Consider the following 26,977-nt stretch of genomic DNA (forward strand, 5'->3'; position numbering starts at 1 on the left):
AGAACAGGAACAACTAATCTCTGAGAAAACTCAGAACAGTGGTGTAGAGTTGGGAGAAGTACAGGGGTTGGCTGGGAGGAGCACAAGGAAGTTTTCTTGGGTGCCGTTCTATGTCTTGATAAGGAATTAAGTTGCACAGGTGTGTGCATCTGTCAAAACTCATTGACTTTTATACTTAAGATTTGTGCATTTCACTGTATGTAAACTTAACTGAAAACATGAAACAAAATGTGAACACTAGTTAACAATACACACAAAGTGTAATGATGTCTGTAAGCTTACTTTGAAATGCATCAAAAAATATGTTGGCTCTTTGGCCAGGCAGACAGAGGGGTGCATAGATGAGTAGATATGGATGCGTATATACAGATGTGATAAAGGAAATGTAACACACTGTTACTGGTAAAAGCTAGGTGATGGAATATGGGTATTTATCGAACAGCTCTCAAGTTTTTTTCTGTTTCGAAATTTTTCATCATAAACTTAGGAAGATGGTAAGAAGTAAAGGAATTAAGATGGAAAGTGCAGGAGGGGACTGAATTTGTACAATTATCCTGTTTTACAAATTTTGTTCAAATTTGTGCCCATTTTAAGAATGGTAACTGTGGTCTTAATTGATTTGATTGTGTTTTTTTACTTATTTATTTTTTATTTAATCACATTATTTAGCTGAAAACATTTTGTTTTCGGCTAGAAAATTTGAGAAACATTGGTCCTTATCTCTTTTAGTATGCCAAAGACCCTTCGTAGCTCATCTTTATTGCTCTCTGTATCCACTTACATATACACATAAGTGAAAGATCCAGGGCTCAGTGTGGGAGAAAAACTTTTGTTAATATACCTTAATTTATGGGTCCACCTGGGTATTTGACTTTGTTTTCAACATATTCCATGTTTACATTATGTCTTAGCAATACTGGGTGAAATGTTTAAGGCACTCTTAGTCAGTATTTAAGATTTAGCAGAAGACCTGAAGCTTTAAGTGGAGATGTTTTGTCTTTTGCCAGAATGGAGTGGTATAATAGCTGTTTAGCACCATGGCAAAGAGTTAGGTGAAGTGTTGAATTGATTCTGCATCCTCTGAAGTTCACTGTTAGGTGGTTGTATCCCGTATTATCGGAAGACTGTGCCTGACTTCTTGTAATGTATGAGGAAGGAATTCTTCTACACTCAGGAGCTCTGAAAACAGAACCAGTGGAAGATGGATAGGGTCATTGTGGCCACTTCTCAAGTGGGTGGGGGTAGGGTTTTTCTTTTGTATCTTCACCTCTGAAAGGTATAATGTTTTCGTTGATAACCTCACACTGTGTTAGTGTTGGGAGACAAGGAATTTAAAGGATGAATTAATGAAATGTAGGTTGACACATTTAGGTCAAGGATGACTTGCTCTATATCCAGAAGCTTAATTTTTCTTATTTCTAATAAAGGTGAAATCTCTATGGGCATATTTTTTTTAAAAAGCTAGTGGTGATTCTTTGAAAGCAAACAAAAGCAACAGTTCCTTCTTTCCAAAGATAATTACAGCATATAGTTGAGTGCTTATTCTTTTTATAAAAGACTTTTATTATGGGATATTTCGAACATACACAAAAATAGAATAGTATAAAGAACCTCAGGATACCCAACACCCAGCTATGACACCATCAACTCATGGCCACTATTTTTCACCCATACTTTTACCCCTATCCCAACTATTTGGAAACAAATTTTAGTTGTTACATGATCTGTAAATATTTCAGACTGCTTCTCTAAAAATTAAGAACTCTTTTTAAAGACATAAGCTAGTACCATGATCGTATAATAAAAAATAGTTCCTCAACATTTGTAACTGTCGAGTCAGTGTTCATATTTTCCATACTCTTGTTTCTTTGATACCTCTTAAAACTGAATATGTAGGTTCTGTCTTCCTTTTTTCCACTTGTAACTTGCTTAGTATGATTTCTAAGTGTTTCAGTTAATTTTCATAACTTAATGAAATATACTTATCTTCCTTTTATAGTTGAGGAAACTAAGGCTTTGATAGATTAAGACATTTCTCTAAGTTAACATGGTTTCTGGTGGAGGCAGATTTTGAACTGACTCCAGACCTAGGTACTCTTTACCACTTCTTCTCTTCTTTACTGTAGACATTTAGGTATATTTTTTCAGAACATTTTTTCCTATGCATATACAAAAATATATCAATTTTCCCCCCTTCTTCTTTATTATCCTTCAGGTCTCAGCTTAAGATATCTCTTCAGAGAGGTATTACCTGGTGAGTCAGCCTCAAGTAGCTTTTTTCTTCCCCCTTCCTTATTCTCTATACTTCCTGTTTTTCTCCTATTCCATCTTTCATAGCACTTACCACAATGTGCATAAAGCTTGATTATTTTGTGTCTTTCCAGTTGAGCATAAGCTTCATCAAGACAAAGATTATGCCTGTTGATGCTTGTCAAATAGGCTCCTAAATATTTGTTGAAGAAATTAACAGTGTTCTGCCTTTCCTATCAGTGTAGTATTTACAAATCTACCTCTGTTTTTAAGGACCTCTAAGCATGCCATAGAATTGCTACAGTGTGCATATTTAACCATTTCCCAACTAAGAACATTTGGATCTTCAGTTTTTTTCCTCTGTGACATACTGCAGCAAGCATCTTGATTACATGTATTCTTGCAGACTTGTGCAAGTGTTTCTTTAGGTTAGCTTCCTGGAAGATTCCTGGAAGTGGAATTGTGGATTCTAAGGACATTAGTGGCAGTTTTTAATTATGGGATATGGGGAGTCATGTAAAGTTTGCATAGGATTAGGTGATATGTAATGATAGCAGAAAAAGTGTAACTGTGTCAGCTCTTAAACCTAGCTGATAATTAGAATCGTGTAAGGGGCTTTTGAATAATAGCCAGATTTTTCCTTACCCGCGTCCTGATAGGGCCCTGAAATCTGTATTAAAAACTTAATTTTGGGAATAACAACTTTTATATTTTTCCTGGCTATAGGTTTGTACATGTTTTGGCTCAGTATAGAGGCAGTCATTAGCACCTACTTATTTTTGGTAAAAATGCTACTATTTATAGAAATGTGAGGAACTGGTCATTAGAGTATGACATTCTAAATGTGTTTTTTTTTAACTTTTGAAAAATATTTTCTGAGACTTTCTGAATTTAGACACAATCCCTATGACATACATGATCTTAAACAAAAATTTGGCACTGTACATTGTTCACCTTGCATTAAAGTAATGGTCTGTATCTTTTCTCCCCAACTTTGAGTTACATTTCATTGCTTTCTTTCTCTTGAGCCTTACCACAAACTTAGTCATTTGTGGCAGAAAGTTCTCCAGATTCTATCACTGTTAATGACAAGCTACATACCTGTTGTTTCCAAGAGTTTGTACCAATCTGTGATGATCACAATGTTGAAATAATTTTTTTGCAAGGCAGGCATACTTTCTAATACAAGCTGTGTTAAAGAGATGAACCTCTGTGATTTCATTATTGTGGTGGAGAACACAGCAGTGACAAGAACACGTGTTGAAGAAAATATTCTGAAAGTACTGCCTTACGTGTGTCCCTGTGCTCTAAAGGTCATTTACCAAACATAAATTGCTTTTGTCCATGGGGAGCACCTTGGTGTAATCTGCAGGATACGTTGTGTTTTATTTTCAGTAACAGTGATTCTTACCCAGCAGGCATCTCTCTGTCCCTTGGTGGAGAGAGGCATTTACAAATCATTCTCTCCTCCCTCCCCCAATAGTTCTTCCCTTTTGATAATCACTGTGTCTGATAGTGGTGTTCCTAGGTCTTTGCTTAAAAGTACTCTATTTAGGAAAAGTGAAAATAAATGTTAGGTTAGGATCTTATAAAAATAGAGCTGAACCAGATTTTAGAGACTATCAGTTCAGTAACGTTTCCCGTTTGTCTGTTCATTCCTGGCTAGGTAGAGAGGAACATCTTTAAGAGGATGTACTAAAAATGCTAGTGTAAGCTGACCTTCAGCCCCCACTGACTGGCGAATTATGGTAGCCAACAGACTTGGACCTGTTAAAACTGGACCTGTGAGCAATCTTGGGCATATGGACTAAAAGTTGCTGACTAGTTTATAATCCTGGAGACTTTAAGAAGAAGAAAAAATAGTCTTCTAAATGTAATTAGTAGTCTGAAGGATTATATAAGCTGTATGAGTTAAGATAGGATTTATATTAGGGATTTGAGTTGCTCTGTATCTTAGAAGTGGCTGGGCTGGGCTGTATCTGTGATTGATTGATGATTATAGTACAGTGTTGTACAAAAGTAACTTTTGGTGCCAGGCATAGATATAAGATCTCTGGCTGATTCAGTATATCATTCTCTATAGACTGTGTTTTAGGCAGTTAAGAACTCCATTTTCTTGGAAACAGGATTTGTATTACAAAATTACTTTTTTTTTTTTTTTTTTGGAGATGAACATGTGCCCGGGATATAGAAACCTGTGAAAATAATCTGAGTGTTTCTCCCGTTTTTAGTAATGAGAGCACATAATTTAAAAAAATGAAAATGAGAAAAGAATGTTCTAAAAATGGCTAATATTTTGAGTTATTTTTTCTGGTTACTTTTACCTACTAAGTATCATCTATAGAGTTAAAATTACAACATACATAATTGTTTAAAGAATTTATCGTGTAGGGAAATAGCACATGATTCAAAATGTAAAAGGCCTTATAGGGTCCTATTCTAACAAGGTAGCTGATTTGAATAGTTTTTTTTGTTTTGTTTTGTTTTGTTTGTTTGTTTGTTTTGCGATACATGGGCCTCTCACTGTTGTGGCCTCTCCCTTTGCGGAGCACAGGCTCCAGCCGCGCAGGCTCAGTGGCCATGGCTCACGGCCCCAGCCGCTCCGCAGCATGTGGGATCTTCCCGGTCCGGGGCACGAACCTGTGTCCCCCGCGTCGGCAGGTGGACTCTCGACCACTGCGCCACCAGGGAAGCCCTAAATAGTTTTTTTTTAATGTATTCTCTATTGATAATATTTATGCCAATGATTATTACAAATATAGTAATATATATGTTGACATATCATATTCTGTGCCCAGTATTCTGTGCCTGCTGTTTTGCTTAACAAAACCTTGACAGTAGTTCCATTTTTCGTGTATATAGCATTTTCCTTCTAATTGTGGCAGAGATAAACAAATCTTAAAGTTGTCTTCCTCCTGTTTTATAACTTACTTTTACAATTATGCAATAGTAGTATTTTTTTCTTCTGTTTCTTTTATTAACCATGGCCTCCCTTTTAGTACCCTTCAAGTTGTTTTGTTTCAGAACATCTTTCCACCATTTCAAATTGCTTCCTCTGCCTGGTAGTTAATTCTCAGTTTTGGTTTTGATTATTTTCTCCCTTTGCTCAGAGCAGATCATTTCGGTGGAGAGCCACTGCAGTACCTTTTGCTTGGTGGCTTAGTGATTGTTTGCCCAGCTGATCTTAATTTTGGAGTTGCTCTTTCTCTTCCCTGCTCCTCTCCTCCAGTTTAGGCTGTTCTCCGTCTTGGTTAACCAGGGCGCTGTTCAATACAAACGTGCGCCTCCCTCCTTTTTTAGGTGCCTCACCTCCCTTGCCGTTCTGGCCTGGGAAGCTGGCTCCCAGGAGGGGGTACTTTGGATCTTTTGTTGCCCTTGCTCCACAGTTTAGTTTTTTCAAAGAAAGGATCATTGATAGGAACCTTTAAGATCATCTTCTTACCTTTTATTTTTTATTATTTTTTAAACTCTGGTCTTTACCTCTTCCCTGTTTTTGGCACAGATTTTGATTGTATCTGGCAAATTTTCTTCTATGAGTTAGGGGTGTAGCCACCTTTTCTCTAGTTTCATTATAAGTGGAGATTTCTTCTGAATTTTTAAAGCATTTATTCATTTTTCTTTACTTCAGGGAGGAAATCAAGGAAAAGAGCCATTACCCTGCTGTCTCCTATTTCTATTCTTGCAATAATATCTGGGTTAGATTTTAAAATCTTTTGAATCGAGTGTGCCTAGACTCAAGGAGTACTGGAGTCTCTATTATGTGTAATTAATGTATTAACAGAGACAATTGTGAATCTTAATTTCTGCTGAACAAGAAAATGGACATTTCTAAGAGAGCTATAGCATGAATTGTATGGCTTAATACTCAAAAAATAGTATTCTTTGTGAAAATGATGCCAAAATTAATCTCATTGACTCTTGCCAGATGACAGTAAGGTAGATTCTCAAGGCCTATTACAATCATAAAATGTGGATGCTGGCATCAGTTTGTGTGCCCAGTGTTGAATTTTGTTGTTCAGTGTTGGGTGATACTTGATCTTTCAAGTTTTTCAAGTGTTTGCTGCAAGCACTTTAGTTATTTGCACTTTGTAAATGAAGGCATAGTATAGAAATTATTGAGTTTGGACTCTGGAGGGTCAATTGTGTTCAATTTCCATCTCTCTAAATGGATTAGCTGTCAACAAATCAGTAAACAGAAAGTGGTTAAATTCATGTTTAGAATGGCATAATGGAAAGTATACCTTGCACTGGCATTCTGGAGAGCTGGATTCGGCTGTTAGGTGTGTCCCAAAAATAGATGTATGCTCCGCTGCAGTTCACTCTGGATGAGAATTTCCTCTTATATAAACGAGAAAATTACATCAGGTGTGGGCTGCCACTTATGTTTATGGTTTCTACTCTCAGTAGGTCCTTCATGCTGCTTTGTAGTCCTCTTTGCCCATAGTCTGCTCCTTTCCCTGTTCTGTATTAGGTAACTCTTTGAAATCTCCATTCTCCCTTACTGGTCTCATACCTTAAAATCACAGGTTCTGGGCCTCCCTGGTGGCGCAGTGGTTGAGAGTCCGCCTGCCGATGCAGGGGATACGGGTTCGTGCCCCGGTCTGGGAGGATCCCATATGCCGCGGAGCGGCTGGGCCCGTGAGCCATGGCCACTGAGCCTGCGCATCCGGAGCCTGTGCTCCGCAACGGGAGAGGCCACAACAGTGAGAGGCCCGCGTACGGAAAAAAAAAAAAAAAAAAAAAATCACAGGTTCTGTTAAGCTAGGCATGCACTGTGCTTGCTGCTGTTTGTCATCTCGTGCCTTTGAGATTGATGTGATGTGCTTTTCCTCTGATCTAAGGCTTATGCTCTTAATTCTTTCTTTTTCTCCTGTAGGATCTCGTTAGTAAACTATACCTTATTCCCAGCCTTTTTCTTTCAGTAATTTTCTTTACATATATAAATATGCCCAAGACTTATTTTTTTAAAAAAGGAAAAATAGGAAAATCACTAACAGTCCTGCGCACACAGCCTTTGTCAGTCCTGCTTCCTCTTACCTCGTTGGCTATTTTCTCTTCTGTGTCTTCTTTGTAGCCTAGCCTTTGCTCGAGAAAGTTAGTCTTTACTGTCTACCTAACTTAACCACACCCTCTCCTCTCCCACCATTTCTAGAGGCAACTCTCACAGATTTCTCAATCTGATGGACATATTTCAGTTTCGTGTGTCTGCCCTTTCTGTGACATTTGAACTCTGCCTATCCATTTTTTTATTCATTCGTGTCTTCAATACTACCATCCTGATTTTTCCCTCATACTTTTTGTTTTGTTTTTTTTTGTATACCTTCATCATTTATTCCCTGTACTTCTTTTTTTTTTTTTTTTTTTTTTTTTGCGGTAAGCGGGCCTCTCACTGTTGTGGCCTCTCCTATTGCAGAGCACAGGCTCTGGATGCGCAGGCTCAGCGGCCATGGCTCACGGGCCCAGCTGCTCCACAGCATGTGGGATCTTCCCGGACCGGGGCACGAACCCGTGTCCCCTGCATCGGCAGGCGGACTCTCAACCCCTGCGCCACCAGGGAAGCCCCTATTCCCCGTACTTCTGATGAGTCCCTGATTCTCCTCAACTAGATTCTTTCTTTTCTGTTTTCCTTAGATTTTAGTCTTTCCCAAAGGTCCACCCTGAGCTTGTTCTTCTCTTTATGCTGCATGCTTTTCCTAGAGAAAATGAAATCTCACTGCTTATCTTGGTTTCATTTGTCTCTTGCCTGCTGATACTTTCTTCCATCTGCATAGTCAGTTACCTACTTAATTCTAGATCTTTATTTGCATCTGCATAGTGGAGCTCTTTATCTACAGAGCCTACAAACTCATTTGACATGTTTAACACTGTATTTTTCTACCCCATGTGTACCATTTGGTAACGTTACTACCATCTGTTTTTTAAAATTTTCTAAAGTTAAAAGCATAACTTAGAACTATGGAGTAAAAACATAGTAAAGATTTATTCAACTCACTAATTAATTAAGGGAACCTGTTAGGATAAGCTGGTTCATATAGCATTTGAGGAACTGGATATTTATAGGCAATTTAATAAAGAACTTTAGATGGTAAATCCTATTGGGCAGCAAACTGCAGTCTTTGGGATTACGTCTACTGGTACCGTTGTTTGTATTTCTTCTACATACACATCTGCAAGATAACATGTAAATTCATTGTCTGAAACCCTAATTAATAGGAAATATCAAATTAATGCTTCTGTCTTCTAGAAAAATTAAATAGTTCTTAGCTGACCCTGTTAAATAGTATTTCATATGGCATTGAAAGGGTATGCAGTCATCTTCTTTCTTTATATGTTTTAAATAACTTTTCTTAACCCTTGTCACCAGAGTAAGAAACTTGAGAGACATTTTAATGTCCCCATTCATATATATGCTGAAGTTTGATAAACACAATCCTAGACATTTCTTTTTCTCCTCATGGTATAGATTTTATTGTCTAAATGTTTCCTGATTCCTATCTCTTCATTCACTTTCCATTGTTATCGGACCCTCATCCACCCTTAAGTCTGTTTGGTAACTTAATAGTTGATCTGCTTATCTGTAGGTCTTAAACCCCAAGTTTTTAGCTTTAGGCCCTTCATGATACAGTTCAGACTTATTTCTTAGGTCCATGTTCTTCCCAGATTCTTTTTTTTAAATAAATTTATTTATTTATTTTTGGCTGCGTTGGGTCTTCACAGGCGCGGGCTTTCTCTAGGTGCGGCGAGCAGGGGCTACTCTTCGTTGCGGTGCGCAGGCTTCTCATTGCGGTGGCTTCTCTTGTTGCGGAGCACGAGCTGTAGGCACGCGGGCTTCAGTAGTTGCAGCATGCGGGCTCAGTAGTTGTGGCTCGCGGGCTTTAGAGCGCAGGCTCAGTAGTTGTGGCGCACAGGCTTAGTTGCTCCGTGTGGCTTAGTTGCTCCGCAGCATGTGGGATCTTCCCAGACCAGGGCTCCAACTCGTGTCCCCTGCATTGGCAGGCAGATTCTTAACCACTGTGCCACCAGGGAAGTCCTCTAACCTTTTAAACTGGACTTTTTCAACCTGCTGAGGGTGAAATTAAGTTACCCTTTTTTGGTTGTTTTTATTTACAGTATTACCTTTAATATTACTTCTCATATCATTTAGTATGTTTTACGATTATTACTCATTTAAGGATTGTTCAGTTAAACTGATTATCTCAAGGAAATGTAAAAGGATTAGGACCTTCTAGATATCCCTCCTAGCTTGCAATCTCTTAATGTTTTGACTTTTTAAAAAAGGGAAACGTAGAATTATTTTTTCTTCATTTGTTCAGTCATATAGTCATAAAGAGCGTGGACTTTAGGTCAAACCTGTGTTTGAGTGCTGGCCTTATAACATATTAGCTTTGCAGCCTTAGGGTTATTACAACCTACTGTGTGCCACAGTTTCTCTAAAGGAAGGTTATTTCTTGTCCTACCAATTTTGTAAGGTTGTGAAAATTAAATGAAGAGGCACTTTGCCAGGGACATGGTAAGCACAAAATAAACATTACCCATAATCATTTTTATTTTAATATTCACTTTAAAACCTGTATTTTTGCCAGTAAATTTTCTTTTCTAGTGTTACAAAAAATATAATTTGGGAAATATAATTTGGAAATACTATTTTTACATGTTGCACAACATCCCAGCGTGACATTGGACTGGTTTCAATGCCCCTAAATTGAATTAAATGCTTGGGACCCCATTCTCAGATAACCTAGCTCTTTTCCCTGTACTCAGTGGCTCTTACTCTTATTTTTTCTCTTCAGAACTTTCTGATTAACTGGAAGAAAGACAATACGTTTCTGTCCATTTCCCTAATGCAGACTAATGTTTAGCTTTCTAAACTAATGTTTTGTTCATTAAAGATTCATGAACCAGGTTGCACTGTTGTATAACAGATACAACTACTAAGAGTTTGACATTTGACTTGTAACTATGCTATACATGCTAACTAGTGTTTTTGTTTGTTTTTTTAACCTCCTTCCTAAATCAAAGTGAAATATAAACTGTCCTAAATGGTTTTATAGAATTTTGGGGGTCATTTTTTTCCTCTCTAATTCCTTTCTTATTCAAGATGTTGGACTTGATGTAGACTTGATGACCCCCCCCCTTCTTCCCCAGATTCACCAGTCATTTAATTGTGCTAATAGGCACTCATTAAATGGCTGCTGTATGTGTCAGGCACCGTTCCAAGAGCCTTAATATATGTTGTCTGTAGTACCCAAACCCTAAATTAATAGTGTTATCTCTAGTTTAATGGAGAAAGAAACAGAGATGAAGGTGTAAAGTATTGTATATGTCTCATTTTTATTAAGTAGCAGAGCCAGGATTTAGTCTAGTGTGGGGATATAGAGCAGTAAGCTCCTTGTGATCAGGGATTGTTTTATTTGCCTCTATATCTCAATCCCTTGCTCTTAGGGAAGCTTAAAGGATATTCATTCCCGTTTTAAAGACAGCCGTGTTTGAAGTCCTTGCCATTTTTACTTAAGCAAGAATGACTTCTGTTATAAGCAAGGGTGACTTCCATTCCATTTCATTGTAGAGTTGTTTAATACTGCCCCTGGTACTTTTTTTTTTTTCTTTGCGGTACGCGGGCCTCTCACCGTTGTCGCCTCTCCCGTTGGGAGCACAGGCTCCGGACGCGCAGGCTCAGCGGCCATGGCTCACGGGCCCAGCCGCTCCGCGGCATGTGGGATCTTCCCGGACCGGGGCACGAACCCGTGTCCCCTGCATCGGCAGGCGGACTCTCAACCACTGCGCCACCAGGGAAGCCCCAGAATTCACTTTTGAAACGATATTGCTAGAAGTTTAAGACTCATGTTGACCCGTGGGTTTTATGGCAGTTTCTGCCAATATAATTTTATCACAAGTATTTTTTTAATTCTGAATAAATGTTTATAGTAATAATAATAGTTGGTGTGTACTGAGCCTTGCTATGTGATAGTCACTGTGTTAAGTGGTTTGTGTGGATCTTCTCATTTAATGCTCACAGCTACTCTGTAGGATAAGTTCTTTATCCCCATTCGATAGACTGAAGCACAGAGGACTTTATGTACAAGGTCATACATTTTGTTGGTACTGGAGTTAAGATTTGAACTCAGTGAGAGGCCATTTAACTCCAGAGCCCAGCATTTGTAATCCAGTGACCTACCTTATTGCTTTCAAAGGATAAGTAACAAAAATGACTCCTTTCGTTTCAGACTTCAGACCCCCAGTCCTCTTTTCTCAAAGTTAGTACCATCTGCAGGGGATACGTTTCAAGCTCCCAGTGATGCCTGAAACCATGGATAATACCAAATCCTGTATATACTATGTTTTTTCATATACTAATTGGTGGGGAGCATATATAGTAGATACATTGGGCAGAGGGATGATTCACATCCTGAGCAGGACAGAGAGGGATGGCATGAGATTTCACCAGCTACTTGGAATGTTGTACAATTTAAAACTTATGAATTATTTATTTTTGGAATTTTCAATTTAATATTTTTGTACCAGGGTTGATCAGGTAGGTAACTGAAACCATGGAAAGCGAAACTGGTGATAAGGCCGGTGTGGGGGGTGGGTTGTTAACAGTGTCTGTTGTATGAATTTATTGCCACCAATTTTTAATGAGCAAATACTATATAAAGATACATATGCAAACCTTTTAAATATATATGTACACATAGGTGGGAATTATACTGTTTTTCCCCAAGCATATCTTGGAGAGATCTTTCTTTCTTTCCATCAGTACATGTAAACTGAATCTTCCTCTTTCTCTTTTAATTTTTACATAGTATTTCCTATTTTTTCTTTCTAAAATTGAGAGTAATTATATTAGTAATTTGAACTTTCTGACTGAAGTTTATTTGGTATATTAATTGGTGATGTGGGCATGTGTGACAGAAAGAAACAGTCCTTTTCTACTGAATTGGGTCAACATGTAACTCAGAAGAAAACCCAGTTTCCTGTTACATTGCATGGAATCTCTTAAAATCCAGTAATAGATTTAGTTATGGTTAATTTACATTCTTTTTGGCACAAGTTTCTGTAATGTCATATGATCGTTCCTTCTGTTCCCTCCCCAATCTATAGAAGTAATTAAAGAACTCTACCTGGAATTTGACTGGAGGCTTAAGAAAAATTGTGTCAGATTTGATTTATAAAAATTGCAATTCTTTCTTTCTGTGATAGTAATATTGGCCTGTTTTGTCAGTTAAACTCATTTCCTTTGAGTGTCAGCATTTTTTCCTGTATAACAATTTCTTATAGAAAGATTAAAAGTTCAAATTAATTAATAACTGTGTTTTGAACTAAATTGTTAAGCTTATGAACTGTATTCACAATTTCTTGTTGCTAACATCTCCATGAGGTAGATAATATACTGATTTTACAGAAGAGGTAAACAAAATCTAGAAGTCAAGTTTCTTGTCCAGAGTCACAGCCAGCGCAGCTGATGTTGAAATCCAGGAGATCTAGGACCATTTCTCAATTTACTGTACTTGAGCTGCTTTTTCCTTGTTTCTCCATTAAGATATTATAGTTTTACCATTTCCTTTGTATTCATTATTTCATTTGTTCACAGCAGTGCTGTGACGTAAGCATGGTATATGTTGCTTTTATTCTGTGCCTGAGGAATCTGAGGCTAGAGGTTATGGTTTGTACAAAGGCAGACTCCTTTAGTTACCCGTTCTATCACAGGACTTGAGCCAAGGTGTTGTGACTTCAGGTGCAGTGCCCTTTACCATGTAGTGCTAGATGTGAAAGCAGATTTCTACTTGTGCTCTGTTTTTTTTTGAATTGGGGATTTCTTGGGCGTTCCATGAGAAATCTAAGTTAATTCTATGTGCGGGATTCTGGACCTCATGTCTTGAATTTGATTTATTCCTGACACTTTATAACACATTAATCAGCCAGACTTCACAGTTTAAAAATAAGACACTGCAGCATTGGTGAAGGCTGTACAATCAAATTGTTTACATAACATTTCCCCTTCATCTTTGGTGCCCCTCATTTGTTTTTGGTGTTGTACTATGTATAGTTGACATTTTATTTTTTCTCCTTTTTTTCCCCCTTTTAGTGAATGGTAGTGTCTAGAAAGGGTATGTCCCTTCAAGAGAGAGGTGCCAATGTCCAACCGGCCTAATAACAATCCAGGGGGGTCACTGCGACGTTCACAGAGGAACACTGCCGGGGCCCAACCACAAGACGACTCGACAGGAGGAAGGTATGTATTTAATGGTAATTAAATGGTAATTAAAATGGTAATTTCAACCATTTATGATCCCTTCCTTTATGTATATTGTGACTTGATTTATTTACCTTATTGAAAGGAAGCTTCTTTGTTTTAAGATCTTGCGTTTTGCTAGCTAGCTTTTTGAGTTTTTGCCGTCTTACTTTTTGACAACACATGCACACTGACAGGCTGGCAAGGCCGTCTGGCTTGTGTTAGCGCATCGATTCTCAGCATGTGGTGTTGAGCTGATCTTTTTAGTTGGAGTCGTTGTATAGGAGGTACTGTGAAGAATCGATACATTCTCTTGAATGCAAGATTTCGTGTCTGATTTAGCTAAGAACTGTCATTTTATGTATAAAATACCCAGAATTACTTGAGCCTAATTTTCAGTCCATGGACTAATCATGGTTAGATTATAATAGATTATGGCTAAACTCGTAAGATTATCTAATGCAAGATTTTGAGATATTACCATGTATATTGTCTTCTAAATTATTAAAAAAATGGTAAATGTCAAATGTAAAGAAGATACTGAAGTACATCTTGTCCATGTCAGGTGATTTAATTGGTTAAACATTTGGACTTTGGATTGGACAGCTTTGTGTGCAGTTTCTGCCTCTGCCTTTAAATAGCTATGTGTCCTTTGTTATATCATTCAGGAAACCTCAATTTTTTAGTCCACACAGTGGGGGTATCTGTTTCATAGGGTTGCTAGTTAACTTCAGTATTGTTAACATGTTAAACTCTGAGAGCAGTGCTTAGTACAGAGTTCTGTTCTAAATTTTTTTGCTTTTGTACATTTAGATTGTTCTTTGGGAGCAGCCACACTTAACTTTATTTATGCTGTTGATTAGAGAAATCATTCCCCCATTATAAAAATGTTACATATTTTACAGAATTTGGAAAATACAGAAAAGTATGAAGAAAAACATCACAGTTTCACAGTCCACTTGTAGTCACTGTTAACATTGGCCTATTCCTCCTTAGTTGCTCTTTTTTTTGAGGCATGTATGTGTGTATACATGTGCACGCACGTGCATCTAAGTTACTCACACCTTTCAAACAATTACAGTTTTGTACATATTGATCCTCAGGTTATATTTAGACCCTTGCATATGATCGACAGACATTTTGCACTGTCACACAGTATATTACTTCTAAATCCACAGTGACGTTTCAGCACCATTATCTTTTCTACACATTAGTGATAATGTTGTAAAATTATTTAAATGTTTTATTATATTATGTATTTAAAAATATGAGTGGAAAACAGATGGACATGGTTAATACTAGTTATTAAAATGCATTGGCTTAAAAGTTGTAATCAGGATGGAACTCAATCAGATTTGTAGAATGGCAGATGTTTCCCTGAAGTTCATGTGCTTTAAGACAATTGATGATATGCTCAATTGTGAAGGAAAATAATAAAATTTCAAAGCGTGTTTCGAATGGAGAAACACGCCAAAGAATATAAAGCAAGGTATAATTAGGGTTTTTATAGCTTTAATCTCTCCTCCTTTTCGGTCATGTGGCCCCATTTCAGCTCTCATGATTCCAACTTTTACATGTCTTTAAAAAACATTTCCCCATAAAAGTAGTACAGAAAAGAGGGCCTATTCACTTTTTAAAAACCTAGTGTCATATGTGTTGTTTCCTGTGTCTTTAAAAATTGTTTAAAAACAGGACTTTAAAAATCTTCATGTTCAATTGTGTGTGGTTAATACCATAATTTGTAATAACTTTGAATATATAGATTTTCCCTAGTTTTATGTGGATAAGTATAATTATGATCAGGGCATAGAAATTTAGAACTTTAGCCAAAAAGTCTTATCAGTTTGGCTAAGAATGCAAATTAGAAGATATTTGCACATCTGAATTTCATTTTGCCATTTTAAACAGCTTGATACTTTTGTTTGTGGTAACAGTCTCAGAGCTGGAAGGGACCTTTTCATCCAACCCCAGACTGATTTTTGAAGCCCCAGGAGAGTGTGCTATGCTAACAACCATCTAACCTCTGAGAAACCTCCCCAGTCATTTTGGGGAGTGAGTGGATTGGGGTTGATTGGGAGAGAGCAATTACAACTGTGTTTTTATTCTTTTACTCTAACTTCTGTTGCTTAGCTTTCCTATAAGTAAAGCGCTGTTACTGTGGCTTTTGTTTCCAAAAACTAGTGGCTTTGGTCTTGTGACTGTATTCATAGTGATACAGTGATTCAAACAGTGCGGATAAACAGCAGCACCTCTGCAACAGCACTGGTGGAGTATTTTTAGTTAAGCCATTCTTTACGCATATTCTTTCAACTTGAGACTCACAGAAACTCTGTGTGCTAAGTATGTAACCCCTGTTTTCTACATGTGGTAGCTTGCTCAGCTTTACATGCCTGGTATGTAGAGTCAGGACCTGATTCCTGACCTCTTCACTTGCAAGTCAGTGATTCCTTTCATTGTGCCAAACTGTTTTTACTGCACAAACCACTTGATCCAAATGATGAAGGAGGACTTAGAGGAGGGTATGAAGTACTTACAATTGAAGGGCATTAACTCATTAGTTTAGATTTAAGGAGCAGTTTTTCCCTCCCAGAATTTTTTAATTCATTCATTTTTGATTCACTCTGTTTCCTCCCAAACTTGCATTAAGTTGTCTTCTATGTGTAGCTTCCTTCCTGTGACCACTCCTGCCCTTTTCCTAAATCAAGCTCACTTACTTTTTTTTTTCTTTTTTTTTGCGGTACGCGGACCTCTCACTGTTGTGGCCTCTCCCGTTGGGGAGCACAGGCTCCTGACGTGCAGGCTCAGTGGCCATGGCTCACGGGCCCAGCCGCTCCGCGGCATGTGGGATCCTCCCGGACCGGGGCACGAACCCGTGTCCCCTGCATCGGCAGGCAGACTCTTCCCACCAGGGAAGCCCTTTTTTTTAAAGAAGAAAAGTTTTAGTTCACCCTTAAGATAAAAGAAAGTTGGATATTTGGGATATATTTATTTTCTCCTTATTATTCCCTCTGTTCTTTTTCACCCATCCTTCATCTCTGTCCATAATTGAGCTAGATTATCTTCCTCCTCTTCTATTGTTTTTCTCTTTTCCTTTCTTCCATAATTTTTTGGGCTATCGTTGCTCTGTTCCTCTTTTTTGATCTCTTTTTCTTCTTTAGGAAATCACTCACCTCCATTGCTTGTCTGTGGGCTTGCTCTCAGGGATACTACTTAGTCTTTCCCACTTCTAGCACAGGTATTTGTAGGCTCTCCCTCCCTCTTGGCCATGCAGTAGCATTTTCATTATATCATGTGCTTTTTCTTGTTTTTCTCAAATGTCAGCGGTGGGATTGAATTCAATTTTATAGCAACTTTGGTTGAGATTGCTGTAGTGAAGGTTTCTTCTACATTGTTTTTGTTATAAAAACACAGCATATTGAGAAAAGAAAATTGGGATGCTTCAGGAAAATAAAAGAATTAAGATAAATTCAATCCATCCATGAAAGATAATGATGGTTAGTATTTCTACTCCATGATTTTCCGTGATATGAAAGCCCATGATATAAATTAGGGCCTCTAGTCCCATTCTCCCCCTCCACCCCAGTTTTTTTCTGTAAAATATGTTGCTGCTGTGCCTGTCACATTTGAGTATTATTCTGATTTTATCAAGTCAAATTCCTGAAATGGGTTCATAAGACCTAAGGATATGAATATTTTGAAGACTTAACAGAATGCTAAATTGTGTTTCAGAAAGATTGAACCACTTTATCTTTTTTCCTTTTTTGATTAAACCAATTTATACTCCTACTAATACTTTGTGAGAATGCCTATTTCGCCCAATCCTAGTCAGTACAGCACAACATTTTTTTTTTTGCGGTACATGGGCCTCTCACTGTTGTGGCCTCTCCCGTTGCAGAGCACAGGCTCCGGACGTGCAGGCTCAGCGGCCATGGCTCACGGGCCCAGCCGCTCTGCAGGATGTGGGATCTTCCCGGACTGGGGCATGAACCCTTGTCCCCTGCTTGGGCAGGCGGACTCTCAACCACTGCGCCACCAGGGAAGCCCCAGCACACCATTTTTAATCAGAGTTTGTGGAAAAAAGTGTTCCTTTGGTTAAAGTTACCATTTCTTTGGTTACTTTAGAGTGAAGATCTTCTCCACATATTGGCCATTTTTATTTATTTTATGAGTTGTCTATTAGTGTCCTTTGTTTTAATTTTGGAGATGCTTGCTCTTTTATTAGAACCCTTTATGGGAAGGGTATCAACCTACTGACACGGGCAAGTATTTTTTGCTAGTTTTATTACTTGTTCTGGCTTGTTTTAATTTATAGTAGATTTTAAATTTAGATAGTCAAGTCTGTCAGCTCTTCGTTTCTTTTCTTCCTTTGCCTTCTCCATACCCAGAATAAAATTTTCTTCTCAGTTCTGTTATGGTTCCATTTTTACATTTTATTGTAATCCGTCAGTGTTTTTTTAATGGTGTGAGGAAATGCTTGAATCCAATCCACTCCCCCTTCTCACCCCCAGTACAAAATTTGTCTGCAAAGTTTTGATAATTATTTATTACTGAGTAATAAAATTTTATGAGATCTAAAAGTTATAGCTTTCTGTTACCATTGTCAAAGCAGGGATTTTTTAAGCCAGCATTAATTATACAGGAAGAAATAGATTTGTGTTTTGCTTAAAAAACCATTTCAGAGGGATGGGATACAGAAAAACACAGAAGGAAAATAAATATCATCCAGAGATTGTCTGTGTTAATATTTTGATTTTTATCTGTCTTTATTTATCTGTTATTTTTTGGGAGGGGGGAGGATCTGAGTTCCCTGACCAGTGATTGAACCTGTGCCCCCTGCAGGGAAGTCCCTGTCTGTCTTTAAAATACAGTTTTTCATGTAGCTGATTACACTGTAAATACTTTTGGATCCTACTTTTTTCACTCAGTATCCTAACAAACATTTTCTCTTACATTATGATTTTTTTGGTAATTGTTTACAGATGGTCACATGATTTGCTGAATCAGTACGCAACATTTTCCACTATTAATTTTCATTTTTTGGATAGTTAGATGGTTGCAGTGGGAAAAGTTTTCGCTTACGCTTAAATGTTTGCAATTTTGGCATCTCTTAAGAGATATGTTCCCAGAAGTGAACTTGCTGGGTCAAAGCGAGTTTTTTATGGTCAACTTATTTCACATAAATTTTTTTCTCCAATTTACTTATCACCGTCAGGAAAAAGAGTGCTTTTTCTCATCATTCTATTTGTGTTATCTCCATTTTGCATTTTCCTGCTAATTTGATCTGGAAAAATTGCATTGATTTCATTTTATTGGTGTTTCTATAGTAATGAGATGTTAAACATTAGAAAAATAGGTTTAAGGAGTGAGATCTGAGTGAGACTACTTCTTGATGTAAATGTACTAATAAGTTTTCATGTTATTAATCTTCCTTTGAACCACGATACAGGAGAACTGAACTTCTAATTTGTTCAGCTGAGATTAGCCCCTCTTCTTGTGTAATGATTTCCCTCAGTTCTTCACCCACGTATTTTGAGTGGTAGTTAATTTTTTCCGCCGTGATCTTACTCTGCTCCTGGCTCCCCATTGCCTTTTGCCAAAGCTGGGAGAATCTGCAGTCTTCCTTTATTCTGAGCTCAGTGATGGGACTGAGGTGGTCCTATGATCCATGCCGGAAAAAACTGAAAGCTTTTCCCTTTCTGGTAGCACAGGGAAGATGTGAATCTGAAGTTGCCAACTGCATGTCTCCTGCCTTATGGAAGATGATGGACAGTCAGAGAAAAGCAAATACATTAGAAATCATGTGTGATTAAAATTCTGACTAGTTTCAGTTCCTTAGTTCTTCAGAGCTGTGCTGACTCTTTTCTCTAGACTTGCTTATCTAACTCTTTGGATTCTGGAGGTACGTGTGCCTTATTTTAATAAAGCCTCTGTTTTTGGCTTTAGAGCTAAAGAGTCCTGCCTTGATGTACTTGCAGTACAAACTTAGTACAAGATTTTATTCACGGGGCTTCCCTGGTGGCGCAGTGGTTGAGAGTCTGCCTGCCGATGCAGGGGACATGGGTTCGTGCCCCGGTCTGGGAGGATCCCACATGCCGCGGAGCGGCTGGGCCCGTGAGCCATGGCCGCTGAGCCTGCGCGTCCGGAGCTTGTGCTCCGCAACGGGAGGGGCCACAACAGTGAGAGGCCCGCGTACCGCAAAAAAAAAAAAAAAAAAAAAAAAAAAAAGATTGTATTCATCCATTTGTAGAACACCATGCTAGTAAGCACCATGCTAGATGGTAATTATAAAAATTAGAGTAGAATAGCCTTTGTCACAAGCAGTTTCCAATTCAGTAGGGGAAATGGGCATGTAAGTGGTTATTAAAGTCAAGTGAGAAACATGTCTAGTGATGACCTCATTGATGGGGCTTTGAAGGCTGAAGAAGCAGTTGTAAAACGGTACATGTCAGCCATATTTGTCTCTACTTGAGATGTGGAGTCATTAGTTACTTCCAGAGTGGATTTGATTTCTCATTTTTCTGTGTCTCCTGTTACCTTGCTCACAAGTAGTAGGTATTCAGCAAATACTAGTGTTGAAATCAGGAGATTTACTTCCTTGGCATTTTTAGGCACAGATATGTGACTTCCTTTTATTGAAATGGTCATGAAAAGGTCATTGACTGGAGTGAAGGCCAGTTGAAATAGGGCCTGGTTTAAATGGGCTATGCAACAAGGTGCCTGGATTGTGCTACAGTAACAAACAGCTCCTAAATATTAGTATAACAATCTAACCACTAGGAAACGTGTCCATCCTGCGTTACCTGCAGGCTCCGCTCCATGTCTGCACATTCAGGTATTCAGGTATCACTGCTGTGGTGGCAAGAGAATATGCTGACTTGCTCTCTGGCTGTCCAAGGCTTCCCTCAGAGAAGTGATCCATTTCCACTCATGTTCCTTGACCAGAACAACTTACATGGCTGCACATAACTTCCAGGTGGTTTGGCAGGTATCATCCTACTGTGTGTCTGGAAAGAAGAGAAATGGAATATTTGCAAACAGCACCTGGTAGCTATCGCAGGCTCTTTAACACCATTTTAAAATTTTTATTCTTGCTCCCATGTCTGCAACAAACCGTTTATTTCCCTAAATTCTACTTAGGGCAGCATGGCCATGCAGTTGTGTGTTGTTCTCTTCATTCTCCTACTTAATTAACCAGTATGGGTGCCTTTTAATTTTGATCTTTAAAATTTATTTATTTATTTATTTTTGGCTGCGTTGGGTCTTTGTTGCTGCGTTTGGTTTTTCTCTAGTTGTGGTGAGCAGGGGCTACTCTTCGTTGCAGTGCGCGGGTTTCTCATTGCGGTGGCTTCTTGTTGTGGAGCACGGGCTCTAGGTGCGTGGGCTTCGGTAGTTGTGGCTCATGAGCTCAGTAGTTGTGGCTCACGGGCTCTAGAGCACAGGCTCAGTAGTTGTGGCACACGGGCTTAGTTGCTCTGCGGCATGTGGGATCTTCCCGGACCAGGGCTCGAACTCGTGTCCCCTGCATTGGCAGGCGGATTCTTAACCACTGCACCACCAGGGAAGCCCTGCCTTTTTAAATATTCCTTTTTTGGTGTTCCTTCCGTCTCTTTTTTAATCCTGACCTTTGCCCAGTCAGATGGAAGCACAAGCTTCCTCATCTTTGGGAGGAGAATGAATGTTAAGGGGAGACAGTGTGATGTGACAATGACTTCATTGTTTCTTAGGACTAAATTGAAACCACTTTAAAAAACAATTTATACTGGAGTTGGCTCAGTAACTTGTCACTTGCTCATTTCAGTAATGGCGAATCTTACTGCATAATTAGGTACTTTGAGTTTCACCCAAAGAGCCACGTGTGCACATGCTTTTCCACTTTTTGGGCTGCTTTGGTAATGCTCAGAAGGCTGGTCTGTCCCATCAGGCCTTGTGCTGGGAGGCAAGATTGACAGTGTTACATTCAACAGTGGCATGGTTGTCTTGGTCTAAAGAGGAACAGAGGCTACTTTTTTCTAGGTAGAAGTTATGTGCATTGGATTCTTAATCGTATCCATGTTAAATTATTTCTTGGACCAACAAAGTAATATTTTATATATTGTGTAATTTTCTCTGCATTATATATTTCTTTCTTTAATCATCAAATGTGAAATATTGTCCATAAGTCACTTCATAAACATATTGGAAACCTATAAGGCATCAGCTGCCATAGATTATTCCATATCTTACCTGACGATTTGCTCTGATTCTCCTGTCCCTCAGTATTGAAGGAATCTGATGTTCCACACCACTTTTTACAAATGCCTTCTCAGTCTCAGAATGCTTTCCTGGAGTATCAGTGTGACTAAAAAAATAAATATATGCAAATGCTTCTTCAGTAATTGAACAGCAAGTTTCAATATCATATATGGAAGGCTTTTACGTTTGAAGCAGGAGGGAAAACATGTGATTTTCTTCTATTTTTCTCATATAGCATCTCTAAAGCCGTAAGCCGTTTATTTTGACATATACAATCAGGAACAGAAATACCAGCATGGGTAGGAAAAATTTAATAACTAGATGCTGGCCTTTTACTTTCACCACTAAGCCCCTAGATGTAACTGTGGGGTTTCAAATTTAGGGATTTGGAATACCTGGGCTCAGTCTCACCTTTCCTGCCCAAGGGCTGGGTGATTTTGGGCAAGCCTCCATTCTTACATCTTTAAAATGGAAATATACCTGCCTCTGGTGTCATTTGAGGATTAAGCTAGATAATGTCTTTAAAGAATCAGTATAAAGCTTATCACATAATCACACCTTTAAAATTATTCTGTGTTTTGGGGTTTTTTTGGATTTTTTTTTTAATTTTTTACTCTTTTTTTTGGCTGCGTTGGATCTTTGTTGCTGCACACGGGCATTCTCTAGTTGTGGCGATCAGGGGCTACTCTTTGTTTCAATGTGTGGGCTTCTCATTGCAGTGGCTTCTCTTGTTGTGGAGCGTGGGCTCTAGGCACGTGGGCTTCAGTGGTTGCAGCACATGGGCTCAGTAGTTGTGGCATGCAGGCCCTAGAGCGTGCGGGCTTCAGTAGTTGCGGTGCATGGGCTCAGTAGTTGTGGCGCGTGGGCTCAGTTGCAGCACATGGGCTCAGTAGTTGCAGCACGTGGGCTCCAGGGCTCGCGGGCTTCAGTAGTTGTGGCACACAGGCTTAGTTGCTTCACAGCCTGTGGGATCTTCCCGGATCAGGGGTTGAACCTGTGTCCCCTGCATTTGCAGGCGGATTCTTAACCACTGCGCCACCAGGGAAGTCCTCTGTGGTCATCTTAATACATTTTTATCCAGGTATTTGTAAAAGCCAGTGTAGTTCATGAGATAGTATTGTATCACTAATCTATCACTAATCACTAATTTACTTTTATTATCTCAGTGTTTATACCCCTCACCCAACTAATTTATTTGTGAAAGGTGGGGGCAAAAGTAAATTGAGCTGTGAGATTCCCTTTGTGGGGGTGGGCATCTTTTCCCATGGTTTTTGTGTGTTTGTTTAAATATGAATTTTATTTATTAAAAAAATACAGCAGGTTCTTATTAGTTATCTATTTCATACATATTAGTGTATATATATGGTTTTGATTTTCAGTCCCTCTGCCTTTTTTTCTTTGCACAGTAACTTAAAGTTATTGTAGTTTACTCACCCATTCTCAGTATACCCAGATTGTTGAACATATAAAATTTTGGCCTTTGCATGTTTCCAACCCTGTAAACTTTTCCAAAATGATGCATGACTCTTGGTCAAGCTGCAAAAAACAGATATAATCTTTTGTGGATTCCCATGCATTCCTGCAGAATTTAAGTATATAGAGAACCATGCAAAACAGCTCTAAACTGAGAAATTATAAACCTGTTTTTCCCCTATGTCATGGCCATGTTTTAAGTTTTTTTATAAGGTCTTCATATATTACCAAGGCTATTTGAAATATATGGGTGATGAGACAGTTTTTCACTGTGTCTCATGGGTTCTGTGTATTGCATGACACCTTCTACCTCTAGTCCTTACCTGCTAAAAATGCCAACAGCGCTACCGTTCCCCACCATACTGTTTCAGAATACTCCCCAGAGGAGGGACCACTACTGTTTTTTTTTGTTTTGAAACCACTGCTTTTTAAGATAAATCAGGAGTTCTACATTACAGAATTATTTGGGCTAGCATTTCTCCATAACTGAACATAGGAACGTTGGTCAGACTACTCAGCTTCTGTCTTGTGACTGAAATAGAAACTAGTACATTTTACAGAGAACATTAGTGAGTTTTTTGTTTAAAGTGGTTTAAGTGAACTTTCCACTTTGATTATTGAAAATCAGGGGCTTATTTATAACATGCATTTTATAGCATTATAAACAAAGCATTTAATTTTTGGAACACAAAACTATAATGTTATAATTCTGTATATAAAATATAAGAGCATAAAAATGTCTGTTCGTCTATATACACATGCACAAACAAATTTGGAGATATAATTAAGTACCAAATCATTTATATTTGGTAATATATACATATATTTGAGTTGTATGTCTGGCATAGATATTAATTTCAAAGAAAATCCAGACACTGTAATACAAGGAATTAACTAGCTCCTTGTAACTAGCCACCTTCCTCATTTTGTCTAAGATTAGAATAAGAATACTTTTTGCTACAAGGTTTTGGCCTCTTTTAGATGTCCTCTGGCCTAGAGATGGTTTCTAGTCTTTAAGACTACCAAGTCTAATCTTTAAGACTACCAAATTAAGTATCTAGAAGGGACAGTCACTACAATTTGCCTAAAAGCCAGCAAGAGGCGTTTGAGACTTGCTTTCAAGTTAATGTTGAAAGCCCATAGCCCAGAGTTGATTATAGTATGCTCTGTTGCACCCTGGGTTTCCTTAACGTGAGTTGGCGCGCAGGTACTTGGTAAATAGGAAAATGATGTCAATATGATGTGGAAGTAATGTCAGGTCATAGGCAGTTTTTCCTATAGTGTTAATATATGAACTGTTAATCTATGAAGTCTTACGAAAGACCTGGAAATAGTGCAGAAATGGGTTAAAGAAATCATTTAGTGCAAGAAAGAGCTAGTTCAGTGGCTTCCAGAACCACCACACTTTGCACTGGTAACACTCCCAGGAAGCTCAAAACCATTTACTTCTGTATTTATAAAGAAAGAAAATGACAAAAAGGGAAGTCTCCCCCAGAATTGTATTTTTAATTTTGTCGAAGCTGGTCCTGAAAGAAAATGTCTTGAAAAATTTACACTTAAAGGAGAAAGTACAAAAATAAGACTCTAATGAGTAGACCAACTGGGATTATTGGTGCAAATGTTAGTGAAGGTTTAATCTTTTATTAAAATTGATGACGTTTTTGTTAGGACTCTCACTGCTTATTTTCACCATTAGTCCAGTTATTTTTAGTGGGTGATTTTGCAGAGCATGAGATTTTTTTTTTTTCCAGCAATATCCATAGGTTGATGTAGAAGTTCCTGAATATACTTGTGCCCCCGCTCCATCCACCCACCCAACTATCTTGGGCTGTAATTCACTAAATGGGCTCATTCTGGTGCTACTTAAGAGTTTGTCGTGAATTTTATTGTCTTGTTCTTGCAAATTTGATTTACAGTGGATATAACTTTTACGGGTCTTAAAGAGATTTTGTTTTTTAATAAAAATTAATGTTAAACAATAAGGTTTGACAAATGAGGGAGTTGGTAAAATGAGCTAAAAGGCATCAAGACTCGTTTAGTGCTGAATGCTGTTATACTCTAATTGGCTGTTCTAATTGGGCATTATTATTTTATGGAGATTTCCTTACAGTATCTGAGCATTAATAATTTATAAATGGGCATGATAAAATAGAGTCCCACTTTGGGAGGGCCCATAGTTACTTATGGTAACCATCTGGTTGCTTACTCCTCTTGTGGTGAGTCGGCTTGGAAAACCCATGGGTCAAATCCAGCCTACTGCCTGCTTTTGTAAATAAAAATTTGGTTGGAACATAGCCGTGCCCATTTGTTTATGTGTTGTTTATACCTGCTTTTGTGACACATAGTACCGCCCACAAAGCTGGAAGTATTTTACTACCCTCTACAGAAAATGTATCAATATTAAGATCATGCTAAACAATAGTCAGAAGGACATAAATGGTCAGTGTTTCATAATATTTAAAAAAAAATTTTGACAAGGCCTCAGAATATCACACTTAAAAATAATTTTAGGAAAGGTAGAATCAGATAAGTATGGGATTTAAGCCAGTTTTGTGAGCCTCACCTTCTCAGATGATTGGATACTGTTTTCTTTCTGTTCTTTTTCCTCCCCTCCCCTCCCCCTTTCATACATATTGAGACTTTACCTGCTAAATTCTTTAGTTCCTTGAAAGTGTTAGTAAGGACATGAAAAATGCAGGAGTGGGTTTGGGTGGCTACAAAGTTAGATGTATTTTAAAACCAGAGGACAATTTATTTGGGTCGAGCAGAGGAGGAGTGCTGCCTCTGCAGTGGGATCAGCATTAGGTTAGTGTTGGTCAATTTCTGTCGACAAAGAGGCTTAGGAATATGTTATGGTGGTTTTCTTTGTTTTCCTGTTTTGTTTTTTTTTTTTTAAGGGTTGACATTTAACTACTTGAACGTTATCACAAAGTTGTCTAGCTTTGAATGGATAAAGTTTTCTTTTAATGTGATTTTTCAATTTTCAAGGAATATTTTAAATTTGATTATGAAATGAAGTAGAAATTGTGATTCAATTAAAAGATTAATCTGTGGCAAACTTTACAAAAATAAGAATGTAGAGAACCTGAATGATGTAATTTATAAATATTATTCCATGGATATTAAATTGTATACCTGAAAACAACATTTTACCTCCCTTTTTAAAAAATAACTATGAAATGATTTGCAAATTTACTCAATCTTATTCCTTTTTTTTTTTAAAAAAAAGTAGAACTCTCATATCTGTTACTAGAAATGTAACAAAAACAAAAGCAAGTCCTAGAAACTAAATCTCTCAAACAAGAAACTCATGGGATAAAGCTCTTATAAGGTTCAGCTTGGATACACCCAGAGAAAATATAGCATATACCGTGGGGGGAAAAATCATTACTAAAGCAAAGACTACGACACACAAAGGACTATAGGTTACTATAGTTTTTTAGTAGTTGATCTAGTTAAATCTTTAGAAAGTACTATTCTTTTATGGATTAAAACCTTAAAAATGAAAATGATAGTATGGACCCAAGAAATATTTACTTTCATTAAGAAGCTAATGCCATATCTTCTTTCAAGAATCCAGTGTTGAGTTCTTCTGCAATAATGAAAGAAAACAATAAAGATACTGAGACCAGAAACCTTAGATCATCTTTTTGAAGAGATGGTGGAACACGTATGATATGTTAAGAACTGTACGGCATCCTTATGTGTTCAGTTAGAGTTATCGTGTAAGGCGTTCAGTGACTCATTTCTAAATTCCTTTGAGATCATTTTCAGATTGAAGGCCTTTAA

The 26,977-nt window shown here is 38.0% G+C and overlaps 1 protein-coding gene across 17 annotated transcripts in view; it reads left to right on the top strand.

The window, feature by feature from the left end:
* Positions 1–26,977, top strand: part of TRIP12 (thyroid hormone receptor interactor 12) — a 143,141-nt gene that overhangs the window by 25,582 nt on the left and 90,582 nt on the right. For all 17 annotated transcript variants that reach the window (XM_082631023.1, XM_082631022.1, XM_082631012.1 and 14 more), the window contains exon 2: positions 13,337–13,483. In XM_082631023.1, the coding sequence (XP_082487149.1) occupies positions 13,386–13,483 (98 nt within the window). In that variant the 5' untranslated portion in view covers positions 13,337–13,385. The remainder of the gene's footprint in view (positions 1–13,336; positions 13,484–26,977) is intronic.

The sequence above is a fragment of the Mesoplodon mirus genome (assembly GCF_964341445.2).
Source record: "Mesoplodon mirus genome assembly, chromosome: 8".
Lineage (NCBI taxonomy): Eukaryota > Metazoa > Chordata > Mammalia > Artiodactyla > Ziphiidae > Mesoplodon > Mesoplodon mirus.